At 34.1% G+C, this 13084-nt stretch overlaps 1 protein-coding gene and 1 long non-coding RNA gene across 2 annotated transcripts; both read right to left on the reverse strand.

The window, feature by feature from the left end:
* Positions 1–8218: 8218 nt before the first annotated feature.
* Positions 8219–10753, reverse strand: LOC134852159 (uncharacterized). Its single transcript, XR_010164279.1, has 2 exons — positions 10543–10753; positions 8219–8481 (listed from the first exon to the last, which is right to left on the reverse strand). It is a non-coding gene; the product is annotated as an uncharacterized LOC134852159 (long non-coding RNA).
* Positions 10754–10839: 86 nt separating this feature from the next.
* LOC134851302 (dnaJ homolog subfamily C member 9-like) lies at positions 10840–11926 on the reverse strand. Its single transcript, XM_063867320.1, has one exon. It carries the CDS (start codon positions 11896–11898, stop codon positions 11152–11154), a length of 747 nt encoding a protein of 248 aa, XP_063723390.1. The 5' UTR covers positions 11899–11926; the 3' UTR covers positions 10840–11151.
* Positions 11927–13084: the final 1158 nt, after the last annotated feature.

A 13084-nucleotide genomic window follows, 5' to 3' on the forward strand; every position in this document is an offset into this window, starting at 1 on the left:
ACTTCATCTTGCGGTTTTCTAAGCAGACAAAACTCAAGCATAAAAAACCATGAGCAGGGAAAACCACACAAAAGTTTAATCAAAGTTTTGAAGCTCTAACCTCTCCCAAAAAATCAAGCTCATGAAAAACTATTTATGCCACTTAAACTACGAAGTTTAAAAAAATAAAAACGACACTCCATTAATTCAAACTTTTTAGGCCAAAGAATTGTTTGAAACAATCTAATTGTGCAGAAACCGTCATCAATTTTCATTTCATTATGAAGCAGGTTTTATTTCCCGTGAAATTTCTGTTTCGAACAATTTTAAAGGGAAAAAAACTAGTATCGATTGTAACAACTTGCCACTCGCAGAAGGGTAAGAAAAGTGTATTTTGACTTTCTATCCATTTGTTCACAAACATAGCATTAGGATTTTTGACTGAACAAATATTGCGTGTTGCTGCGGTAGCACAGAATGTTCTGATCATGTTCATTGAAGAAAAATTTTTCACTTTTCAAAATAGTGTCGTTTTTAGAAGGTGTTATTTTCAAAAAAAAACAATTGATTGCGTAGAAAGCTTGTGGATAGTGCGTTTTTGACACATTTGTCTCAAAAATTGAATAAAAACAAAAATGAAAAAAAAATTAAAAAAATTCTTGTTATGCTGAAAACTTTTTGCAGAATAATTTTATTGTTTTTAGAATTTTTTAGCCAAATTAGCGGTAAATGAAACATTCAGAACATTATCAATACAGGCGATAAAAGCAGCCAGTAATTAAAGATGTTTTAGTGACAGAGCTGCTACACAAAGTATATAAAACAAAAATAGCCGGGTTCCTGTGCAAGTAGCACAGAATGTTTCGAACATATTCATTAAAAAATAGAAAAAAAAGTTTTTAAGTTACTTTAAATTGGTGTCATTTTTAGTAGGTGGTTTAATTCGAGAGCTATACGGTTGCCTCAAAAATAGTGAATTAGGCATGAGCGACAACATAAGTCTTCAAAAATTAAATAACAAACAAAAATGATTAAAATTTAAGAATATATATATTTTAAGCTTTTTTTCTAGCTTTTTGGACAAAAATTTTTTAATTTTCATTTTTTCCAAATAGGCGCTAAATGAAACACCTAAAATGTCTTTTTTATTTCAATCCAGTTTTTTATCGTAAGATTTAAAGAAAAATATCTTTCTATTAAGCGAGCTTTACTCGATCGCGTTTCTTGCTCGTCAAATGTTCATAGGATTTTAATGTCGTTTGAATCACGACTGAAAGGGCTATAATATGATATATCACCTGACCCATTCTGATTATGATTTTTGATACCTAACTTTACGTGCAAATCAAAAAAAAATACTAAAACACACCGGAGTACAGAGTTTTTCTCGCCGTTTTCAATGGTCGTAACAATAATTATGTTGCACGTAATGTACTTTCAAGCAATTATTATTCGGATGTTTTTCCTTGTTGGTGCCGCTGGTGTTTGAAATACTAACTTTGCCTTTGAGGACGTTGATTGAAGGTGAAGGGAACACCACTTTACCAATTTGACTCTTTCCTTCGGGCCCTGACCTCCTGAACCAATTTAGGGCATTCTTTTATGGGTTTATTGATTAAAATCAACAGTGGCGTTTTTACGGGATTTGATCAGAGTGACCTCTAAATTTATTTAAGTGTGCCGATATCTTTCCATTCGGGTAAAACGAAAGGTGACACTACTTAGCTGTATTTTGTATATAGTTCTCCTAAGGGGCCACCATGATTTCTGGGGGTCATTATTGTCTTTCTAAACCTAATTAAAGCCATAAATCTTTTACCTTTCAGTTCAAAAACTTTATCCAATTGCTTTTTTTTTGTCAAAACCCTTTATTTTTTGTGGCGTATTTGTAGTTTGCCATGATAATGTCGATCAATAAATCAACTCCAGGAAATCTTACCTTTCAGATAAGACTAGCTTCTCATCACTTTCTGCAGTTTTTATTCGTTCCGGGGTAATCATTCAGCCTAAAGCAAACTTCACAGCATAAAGTTGAACTGAGTAGTATCAAAGCTTTTTGAGATCGATTGTTCGGATCTGACATTTTTGAATTTGCAAGGTGTCACATTGTACAAAGGTTTGCTAAGAGCTAAAAGTTGATGTTTTTTTTTTCACTCCAAATAGAACTGAAAGCTTTGCGATTCCTCGGTCCAATATAATTATCATTTTTATTTTAGCAAAATACTTCTTTCATTTTTATTCGATTTTACATGAACAGTATTTAACGAGCTCCAAGTAGATCATTTTTGCTTGCTTTGCTGAAGAAAGATTAAGTTAATGTGATTTTTTTTTCGCTATGGAACCAACTATTTAAAAGTATCAAGTTTTGACAGTTTGAATAATTGAAATTGCTTTTCAGGCAAAATCCTACGACTGAGCTGAAATCAATGCTTTCCGCATCGATTTTATGGAGCAAGGCTCACGTTTATTTCGTTCAATCCAGCGTGAACCTACAAGAAAAAGTAGGGGAAACAAACCAGAAGCAGGAACTTTCTTAACTTCTGATTATTTTTAAGTGTAATTTTGCATGTCACCCTTAAGAAATAAACAGGTATTCCGTCTCTGTACTAATCAGAAAAATCGATTGACCGGATTTAGATCAGAAAGCACTTTTCTGTGCACCACATCAGAAAACCAGCTGAAAACTTAGCCAGGCAAGCAGTATATCCCAAAAATTTAATAAGTTTTAAGACATTCACATCTATTTGTTCATGTCATGCATATTAGAGCTTCATAAGTTGCTTTTGCTGAACCATTGATTCGATCTACGCGGTAAGAGTAATTTTTACTGGAGGATCGAATAGTTTTTATTGATGGTATAAAAATCAGCCGAATTATCAGCCAGACGAAAATACGAAAATCTAATATAAAAGTAATGTAACATTTATGTAAGTTACAAAAGCTATGCAAATTTTGTTTATATGATGTAACTTTTTGGCTGTATTATAATTTCTGTGTATTTTCGGTTGGTTTACAACTCGGATCAATGGTTTAAAATTTCGTCGGTTTACAATTAGATAACTGTAATCAAGCTAATGATCTAATAAATAAATTGTCTTGTAGTTTAAATTAAATTTTTCTGAATTTGCCTCTATCATTGTTTTTCGGCAACATTTTTTCATAATTTTGTTTGTACTGGTACAGAAATTTCTTGTTCCTAATTTCTTTTTCTACCAAAAGATAAGGATTTTTCCCCTTCCATCTTTTGTGAGCAAGTTGTGCTCTCATTTCGAGTTTTTCCCCCTAATTACAAAGGTATCCAAAAACCGTTTTTGATTCGCGCTCTGAGACGCCTGAACACAGGCTTGATTTAGTCTCATGTCGCTCTCAAGGGGTGTTTTTGTAAAAGAATTCTTCATTTAGAATCTGTTTTTGTAATGACTTCACTCGGAAAGAATTTACTATTAGTAGTATTACAACATAGCTGGTTTATTTACATTAGTTTTCACCAAACCTTGCCATTAATCTTTCTAATTGGAAGTTAAAAACACTAAAATTTTACTGGTCGCACAAAAATGTAATCGTTCAATTTACATCCCGAAAAAAAATCATTTAATTTTTCATGTCGTCAAGGGACAGTCGCTTTAGCTAGTGTTATTTGGATAACACTAGTTTCAAATAAAGCATGGGCCTACTATCATGCGTGCCGCTTAGCAGGCGACTATTAACGCAAACAGAATAGTTTGTTTTTTGACATTTGCTACTAAAACTCAAACTGATGCGCGCTGCATCAAAATGAGTATCTATTTCAGTCGCGTATGTTAAACAGCACGCATAAAAGCTGCTACACCCCCATAACAGCAATACTCTACTAGTAACACAGTTTCTGGTATCAGAGCAGGAGTAGATTTTGGAATTTCTCAAAGTTGGAAGTTTTTTAGGATAGCGAAATTGATTTTGCGATCTCTGCCAAATCACTATAAAAGCAATCTTTCGACCAAATTTTCTGCGCCGCATGCAAATTTAAAAAAAAAACAGACCAAAAAGAGCGTTTTGAAGCATTTTTTAAAATGTAGACCAATAAAATAAACTCACCAATTAAAAATTATTATAAATTTGAGCCAATTGCACCTTTATAAAACTTTTATGGTCGGTCAGCCAAAAAAGTACCATAGGGGGACCCTTTGAGTCGAATCCCTGAGAAGATGAAGACTTCCCTCATCCTAAATCCGCTACTGTATCAATATAAGGCCCTGAATGCTCTGAATGACCTTCTACATGTCCAAAATAGTTTTTGGATAAGAACGGACCGGACGTTCATGGTTAATGTATTTTTTTTCAAGAGCTGATTTTTTTCCAACAAACCATTAAAACTTAAGGACGACTTTCTAGTATGCTAAGGTCCTAATTTTCTTGAAGCCTCCTGTAATTTAAAATTAACTAAATATAACAATGTCAGTAGCAGAAAAGAAGCTTATTTTATACGAAGGACTTTCATTAAAAGCGTTTAATAATTGATATATTTAGCTCAAAATAACATACGGACTATTTTCAAGCAGGGCTAGCGAAACAGTACAACATCTACTTTCACTATAACATCTACTTGACGCAATAATCGGTTTCGTCGCTAGTTTTTGACCTCTTTCGGGTTGTTGCACTCCAGGATGTTTTAAACGCTGAAATTAATCGACCAATTTAGGTACTTAGCTAATAAAACTAGGCAATCAAAACAAAAAAAATTGACTTATTTTTTAAAGAAAATTTCTGTCCTGAGTTCAAAAATAAAAAGATAATTGACTTGCGGTCATTTTTTATAAAGTTACCATTATACGCGCTTTAAATCTAATTAGTTTTAATGTCAGAGATATAAATAGCAGAAACAAAGCTATTGTGATAAGAGGGACCTTTGAAATGTACTTAAATTATTGATAATATATTTCGATCAACATCACATAAATTCCAGGATGGTTTAGACGTTGAAATTAATCGATCAATTTAGCTACTTAGCTTATAAAATAGGCAATCAAAACAAAAAATGGAATTATTTTCAATTTAATTTTTCGACGAGAAGGTAGTTGACTTGCGGTCATTTTCTATCAAGTTACCATTTTGCCATTTTCTGAACAAATTTATTCGCGCTATAAACCATTTTAATTTTATTTATGCTCCAAGGAAAATCGTAAAATTCAAGTTCGTGGTGGTTTTCTTGACCATTTAAGGTGTGAGAACAATAGTTTTTGACAGAACTTCATGTCACTCAGAAGATATCGAAACCTTATGATCAAAGTGAAAGGATATTCACTTCTAGCATATGGGGTTGTGGGGTTTTATAAGTTGTCAAGGTGGCTAATTTGATAGACTTTTAGTCTAGCTACGTATCCAAATCCTAATGCCACTCAATGCCCAATAAAAAAGATATCAGCTGTAAAAAAAAAGTAATTCCATGTTAGGTGAAAAGGTCATCACTAAAATCTTGATTAGTTTTGGTGAGGAGGAAAAACCAAAACAACGTTTTGTTCAGCTCCAAATGACCTATTGAACGTATGTACAGTGCAAGCCTTGCAATTTGTACAAAAAAATCCTTGCTGGCTTTAACAGAAACCTAAAATCACTTTGAAAATTTCTTCAATAAAATGTAAACAAATTGTCCTTGAGAAGTTTGCGTTAAAATAAATTACAAAAAAATCATAACAGGGTGAGTACTGTGACTAAAGTATTAAAGGCACTGATATTAGAGCTGAAAGCCACGCAAATTTTTGGCCCGTTGTTGATTTAGGGTAAACAATACGAAAGTTTCCATTAAATTTATATTTGTATCGGTTTGCGCAGAGTGGTCTGTCAGTGCCATTTTAGTACCAGTAAATCATGATCAGTGCCAAAAAAAATTCACCGCAACTCATTGAAAGTCGAAGTATTTTTTCTAAACAAATTAGTGTTTACGCTGGAATCGAAAAAAGACATCAAAAAATTAGAAAACTGTTTTGATGACTTTTTCTATTTCTTTTTGCATATCGGAGTGAAGTAAACTAAATTAAATTTAAAACGCATGTTCGCAAGAATATTTCAAAAAAAAATTAAAGTCGATTAAAAAAGCATCAATAAAAAATTAGAAAGCTATCCACATTTTCAAAGGCAGTTTTTAAACAGCTTAGATGGCAATATAAAGCCGACTATAAGACGAAGCTAAGCCGACATGACTTCAGCCAGTACTTTGAGCTCACTATAAGTTTATCTTGTAAGCAAGGCCGACTGAATTGAAGCCCAAAACCAAAAACTCACAAAATTTGATACACAAGCAAAAATATGACCGATAACGCTAATGCGAAAAACCGAATGAGTAAAACTTTGCGTCTACAAATTTTTTCAAGTGACGCACGCCAATTTTGACGCATTAGCAGTACCAGTCAATTCGAAAAAAAATTAACCAACTAACATGCCTCACTTTAAAAAGCAGTCAATCGAGCAGTAATAACATGAAAAAATTAAATGTAATAAAAGTTAAGTGAATTTTTGTTTTAATTTGAGAATTTTTGTGAAAATCATCCACCCGCACGCCATATTAAGTACAAATTGATTGATTTTGCTCCTAGCAACAAGCCAATTATGGCAAAAAAACTTCTTTCAACCAATTTGAAACGATCTCTAAGGCGGGTTAAATCACCGCTAACGCGCTTTTAGTGCAAAACATATCGCGCGGTAATTGCCCAATTGGCGATTTTTAAACCTCCATAATTGTACGCAAAATGATCACAGGTGAAATATTTTTCCAAATTTAAGCTCAGGACAACAATTCTTTTTGAATGATATATTTAAAAAATCCCGTCAAAAATGGCTAGTTAAAAAGTCAAAATTTGTCTGAAGAAAAAAACCACCCGAGCACAAATATTCCGTTACTTTCGTTACGAAAGTCGGAACAATAATTGTCTGTGTTAAACTCCTTAGCATTGGCTGTAATTAATAATTGGTTATTGATCAAAATGAACACTTTCAAAACGAACACATTTTATCGCAACAATTTTTGCGTCGCAACAATATTTGTGACTTAGTTTGGAAAAAAGAAGATAGATCATACTATAAAACAATCATTGTTTGTGTAGTAAGAAAATAAATAATACAAATGAAAACAAATTCATTAAATCGTTAATAAATTCAGCAAAATCTATGAACTTTGAAATTGGAAAACACATTGCGGAGAAAACCACCTGAACTTTCAAATAAAAATTTCTGCTGCAGGAACGATGCCAACAAAAATTTGGCGGACAAGATAACCCGAAAAGCAGAAAGTATCATGTTGGGAAAAATCGAGTTCCCATCCGGACTCAAAATTAGGACTTTGCCATCCAAAACATTGGCGTTACCGCAACACTAAATTGTCAGACTCCGTCATTGAATTTGAATGTGTTACACAGAAAATCTGCACTTCGCAAGCACAAGCCAAAAAACGTCAAGATATAGATCTAAAAAAACCAAAAACAAAGTGAAACAATTATAGCCTGTTACTATGCAAATAGCAGAGAATGTTCCGACCATAGCATTTTTTAAATTCAAATTATCTGTAGAAAAATTTGAATTTTTTGGTTCCCAAAATGGAGCAAAAAGAACTCTAAAAACTGATTTCATCTGCTTACAGCTCAATTTTAAGGGCATAAATTAGGTGTAGTAAAGCTGTTGTGAGCCTGATTGCTCGCTTTATCCGCTCGAATTAAGACAAACTCAAAAACTTGAAACCGGTTTTTCTCGACACTGGGAAAATTTTTTGGAAACTTTTTTAAGTCGATCGAATCAAATCTGAAAAGGCTTTAATGTTATATTTCACTCAACTTTCTCCGATGATTATTTCTGGTAACTGGTTTTGCGTGGAAAACAATCAAGAAATAAAACTAGAACACCCGAATACAAAGTTCCTCCACATTTTTCAAATGGTCGGAAAACAATTGAAGCCTTGAAAATTTTTGCAATGCAACGGACTCGAACCTTCAAGCTGCATACTAGGATTCTACATCCTCGCTACAATCGCTTGGAAGTAACCGAACACTAGTAGCAAATAACGCAGCAACGGTGCTATTAAATTGTTCGATTAATATTTTAAAAGGTACATTTCAAACGCTCAGATTTGAATCAAAAGATTCTAACTAAAAGTTTGCAAAATATGCTCATTAGCGGGGAATAAGGATTTTTTTAAATTTCCATAGTTTCTAAAAGAGACCATTTGCCTGACGAATATTGAGACTGAAAAAATTTCTCAGGTAACAAATGAGAGCAAAACAAAATCTTGAATTAAGATAATCTATTAAAGTCTTTTTAAATCTATTGTATGTTGCCAGAGCAAAAGTTCATTATCAAGCAGATTCTTGTGTAGCCATTTTGTTCAGAATTCTCTCCCTTCTCTTCAACAATCTCCTTTCTCTCTCGTATTCCTTCGCCTCCACCACCTGCTGTGCCAACTTACATCTGTTGAAAATCTCCAGGTAGAAATTACAATCTATCGCATAAGTTGTCGCCTGTTCTGCACACTTCTTGAACCTAAATATTCCACAAATGACAAATCTACCATAATTGAGCGACATCGACGTTCCATTTAGGTTCAAGCGTTCTCACATTATGTGACAACTTTTAAACGGAGGCGAAGCTGTACTTCAAACAATTGCAGCTTTACTGCTCTTTTGGGTCATAAGAAAGGGTAACACATCGAGGTGAAGCGGAGCTCCGCACAACTTGCGATACAATACGACAGCTAGCCGAAAGACACTGAGTCGAAAAAATGGAGAAAAAAAACAACGAACACTTTTATACGTTTCTCGAGTGCGGTTCAATAGGGAAAAATATACCAAGAAACACAATTTTCAAGGTCAAATAAGCACTAAAAAAGTATCAAGCGGTAACTAAGTAGATAAAACTTGGGTAGACGACCACTGAGCTGAATGCATTTCATACAAATTTAAGCTGTAAAAAGTTTCATAAATTGAAGCTTTTAGCCCCATGCAAAGCACTGACACAGAAATATTTTGTGTCCTTTCAAACGACTTAGCTAAAAAAGGAAATTATACATGATCGAAAAAATTCATTTACACAGAGGCGAAGTTGAGTTTCGCACCAATTGCGATACTAAAACAAAACTGATACAAAAAATAGAAAAATCTGCACGAAAATTCTTACCATCTGTTTGTTCGACTGAACTCTCAAGCTCAGATTTTGCAGGGTAGTTTTATAGAAATGTCAAAAAGTTTCCAAAAAACGATCTCAAAAATAAACAATCTTGCCTTTCCGAAAGCTATAGCTTTTGTATACCTAGATATAGGCGTACCCAGCAAAAAAAACTCCGAAATCTGTTATTCCAATTGAACCATTAATGAATTGGAATGGTAATTTTTTGAGAACAGTCAAAAATTTCCGAAAAAACGGTAAATTTTCAAAAATTTAACTTGCCCTAGGCGATTAGTTTTTTTTTCAGAAAAAAATAGGGCAAACTCGGTAAATCAGGGAGGACTGTCAAAATTCTTCATTTCGGCGAAAACTCAAAAAAAAATTAATTTCCCGAGAACTTACCCATATTTCTACAAAAACTCAAAAACAAAAGCCGCTTGCACCAGGAGAATTTCCACAGCCTGCTTTTTTAATTGAACCCTTAATTCGAAATATGAGTGGGTAATTTTTGGGAAATTTTTTAAAAAAAATACTGTCTAAAAATGGCCTTTATATTACCTTATTTTGTCTGACAAGGAATTTTTGCCCTCGAAATTTCGTAAAAAGAAAATGATTATGCGATAGAAACAAAAACCGATTAATCGGATTTTTTTAAATAAAAAAATCAGACTTGGAAAACCGACAAACTACAGAGCTTTCAATTTTAGTTAAAAAAATTCTAGCATCAAAATAAAATCCAAGCTTGAAAAAATAAGCCGACAACAAATAGTACCAGATAAAATAAATTCAATTTTAAAGAAAACAGAAATTGAACCGACAGAAACTAGGCCAAAAACAACGGGAAAAATTAAAATTCAACATTTTTTGAAAAAATTATTTAAATAAAAATTAAGCCTAGAACTGGACTACACCTATTTACTACCTAAATGAAGGTAGTTCTAATTGAATTTTCAGAAAAAAATTGTGCATGTCTTGAAATTTACCATTCTTAAAAAATAGACCATTTTGTGACCAAAGTTTCTTTCTGGAAAAAAGTCTGGTACCCGATTGCAATACCCTTGTTTATCGCTAGGGCAATAAGGAACGCTTAAATAAAAAAGTCTACGCTCTAGAATGTAAGCCGGTTAACATACGCAGACAACCGAGAGGCCGTCAATATTACCCAAAAGGAAACATTTTAAGCTTGCAAATCAAAGAAGTCCTGGCCGGATTCCGACACAAGAACCTTTATAGTCGCAGGGGTAGACGTTACAGACCTAAGCAAAGCGTGCAAAGATCAGAAAATAGAATTTCATATAAATCAAGCTATCAAATGATTCGTTGATTCTGTTCATTAAGTTGGTAACCTGAAAAAAAATCCACAAGTTTAATCACAAACAAAGCCTGTTTCGGTAGAATTTGAGTGATCTGGACTACGAAAATTGCCAGAGATCTCCGTACCTAACTAAATCAAGGGCGCAAACGTCTCTTGAGTTTCTATCTATCTCGCTCGTGACTAGTTCTTCCTTTGTCATTGGCGGTTGAATTGTCGGTCGTGGCTCAGCAAATCCATAATTGGGGTCAAAATAGGGCATTCCGCCTGGCCTTGGTGTCACCGTAACTTCGCTGAAGTTAATCTTATATGCTTGCCTGAGAAATTCCAACATTTTATAGTCTGAAATAAGAGTAAAAAGAGATGAGCTAGTCAATCTCCGTTTTTTAAATTTTACAGATCAAAAAGCGCTAAGATTGAAAAAATGATTAAAACACAATCAACTGCTATTTTAAAATAACAACGAAATACCTAGATGTAATGTTTAAAAACAATTTCAGCCTATAATACCATTAAGCAAATTTAATGAAAACTCAATTTTATTTCTTAAATTAAAAGATTCAAAATGAACATCAGATCAATGGGGTCACAATACATGTTCACACATGTCAAAATACAATCTTTTTTTTGTATAAAAAAATGGTTAGAACAAGAGTATTTGAATTTTATAACTAGAACATCAAACTTTTTTTCTTCAAGTTACAGCAAACAAGGTGAACTACTCCAATTCCAGCCAGTTACTTCTTCGCAACCTTCTTCGTTGGTTTCTTGGCATACTTGGCTTCCAAACTAGCCAAAAAGTTATTTTGATCTCTATAACGTTTTTCCTTGCCCATTAAAATTGCGGCAGTCAGATCTTCAAGTCCACCCTGATTCTCGATTTCCTCTGCTTCCTTTGCTTCTCTTTCATATTTTCGCTTCCTCGCGTCTCGCTTTTTCTTCGGTTCGTGAGTGAATGCTTTGAACGGCGGAACTTCTTCGCTGTCAATCATTTGCTGGATAACTTCGCGATATCGGTTTTCCTCGGAAATTTGCGCAAACATTAACCACTCAAAAATTTTGTCCATGTTACCTTCAAACTCTAGGTAGTACTTCTTAATGTCTTCTTTCTCCTCGCTTGAATTCTTGTACTTATTTTCGAAGTTGTCGATATCCTTTTTGGTAAACTTCGGGAAAACGCTCCGCCAGAAAGCCATGAAATTTCTCAACTGAGTTGCATCACTGTCGTCAACTTCGCCGGTTTCATCATAAACTTTTCGTTTCTCGTTGTCGGACAGTATTTTAAAGACCTTGTTCACTGTTTGGAACTTCAATGTAAGCAACTCTTGATCATTTGCCGCTACATTTCTGTCAGGGTGATATTGCAGAGACTTGTTGTAAAAAGCTTTCTTAATAACAGGCTGTTCTGCAGTTTTCTCAACTCCAAGAATTTCGTACAACGAAGATACTTGGAAGCACTTTTCACAATCTTCAATTAAACCCATATTACTCTAAAGGTACACAGAATTAATCAATTTTAGAGAACAGAAAGAGAAAACACTTTAATTAATATACACAATAGTCGTTGCGTTAGTACAGTAACAGTGTAAAGTTAAGTTAGGTACTAAGTGCATACTTATTGACAAAATAGGAAAAATATAGACAAAACACGTATTGAAAAAAAAACATGAAAATTAACTGTGGATGGTATCAGAAACCTACAGATACAGGTACCATGCTAAACTATAGAAGTTGCGCCTCCTTCAGTACAAGAAAAGTGTGATCGAAGGAACTTTTCACCGTGTTTTTCGCAGTACGTCTTCATGGGAATATTTTGATAAAGCGATGGAAATCAAGCGTAAACAGTGGTTGGATAACCAATATCCAGAAAATTGATCATCGCCTGTTGCATCGCGATCCCTTGAAAAGATCATCGGGCTAAAACAAAGAAAAAGATGTCTGAGAAAGGGAAGCCCTGTGATTATAGAAGCGATTTACCACTCATCTTGATGATACAAAATAGGGGAAATCAGTTAATTAAAATCCAAAGTGGTGTAGAGACTAGAATGTTGTGCGTGCAAATCCATCTATTTTGGCCAAACTGTCCAACATCTCACCACAAGGGTTGAAGAATACCTAAGAGAGGATACTCAAGTTGGACAGCATATCAGGCAGTGTGATAGTGATGTTGGTAAATTGAAATTTAATTGAAAGATAATCGCTCAGGGCCACAGCAGCATTATGTTACTGACATTAGAGGCGCTGCAGATTAAAGAAAAGAAGTCTGCAATTGACACAATTTTAGCGCAGTGATTTTAGAAGTAGGGCATATACATGGCATTCAACGGAGAGGGTGAGTTAGAGTAGTGTTATTTGTGTTGCTTTGTGTCACGTGAGGTTTATTCCTCGTGGCCTGCAAACCAATGAGCACAGTTGTACTCCCACCTGCAACCTTGATTTGGACTTTAAAAAACAAACTCTTTGGGAAATTAGTCCGTGATTATGCGTCTATATATGTTAAATTTATCAACTGTAACCAACGTGTTAAATTTTTGAGTGTTTGTCTAAAAAATGACATTATACCGGATTTTTTGAGGTTCAGGATACCGGAAAATGGGGCGTTTTTGAACCAAGCGGTACACAGTTTTCAGACAAAACTTCCAAGAACGGAGATTAACAGGGGAAGGACAG

This window comes from Symsagittifera roscoffensis, chromosome 7 (genome assembly GCF_963678635.1).
Source record: "Symsagittifera roscoffensis chromosome 7, txSymRosc1.1, whole genome shotgun sequence".
NCBI classification, from domain to species: domain Eukaryota; kingdom Metazoa; phylum Xenacoelomorpha; order Acoela; family Convolutidae; genus Symsagittifera; species Symsagittifera roscoffensis.

Bases quoted from the DNA above. Each gene is read 5' to 3' on its own strand.
- LOC134851302 (XM_063867320.1), bottom strand. From the start codon at position 11,898: ATGGGTTTAATTGAAGATTGTGAAAAGTGCTTCCAAGTATCTTCGTTG.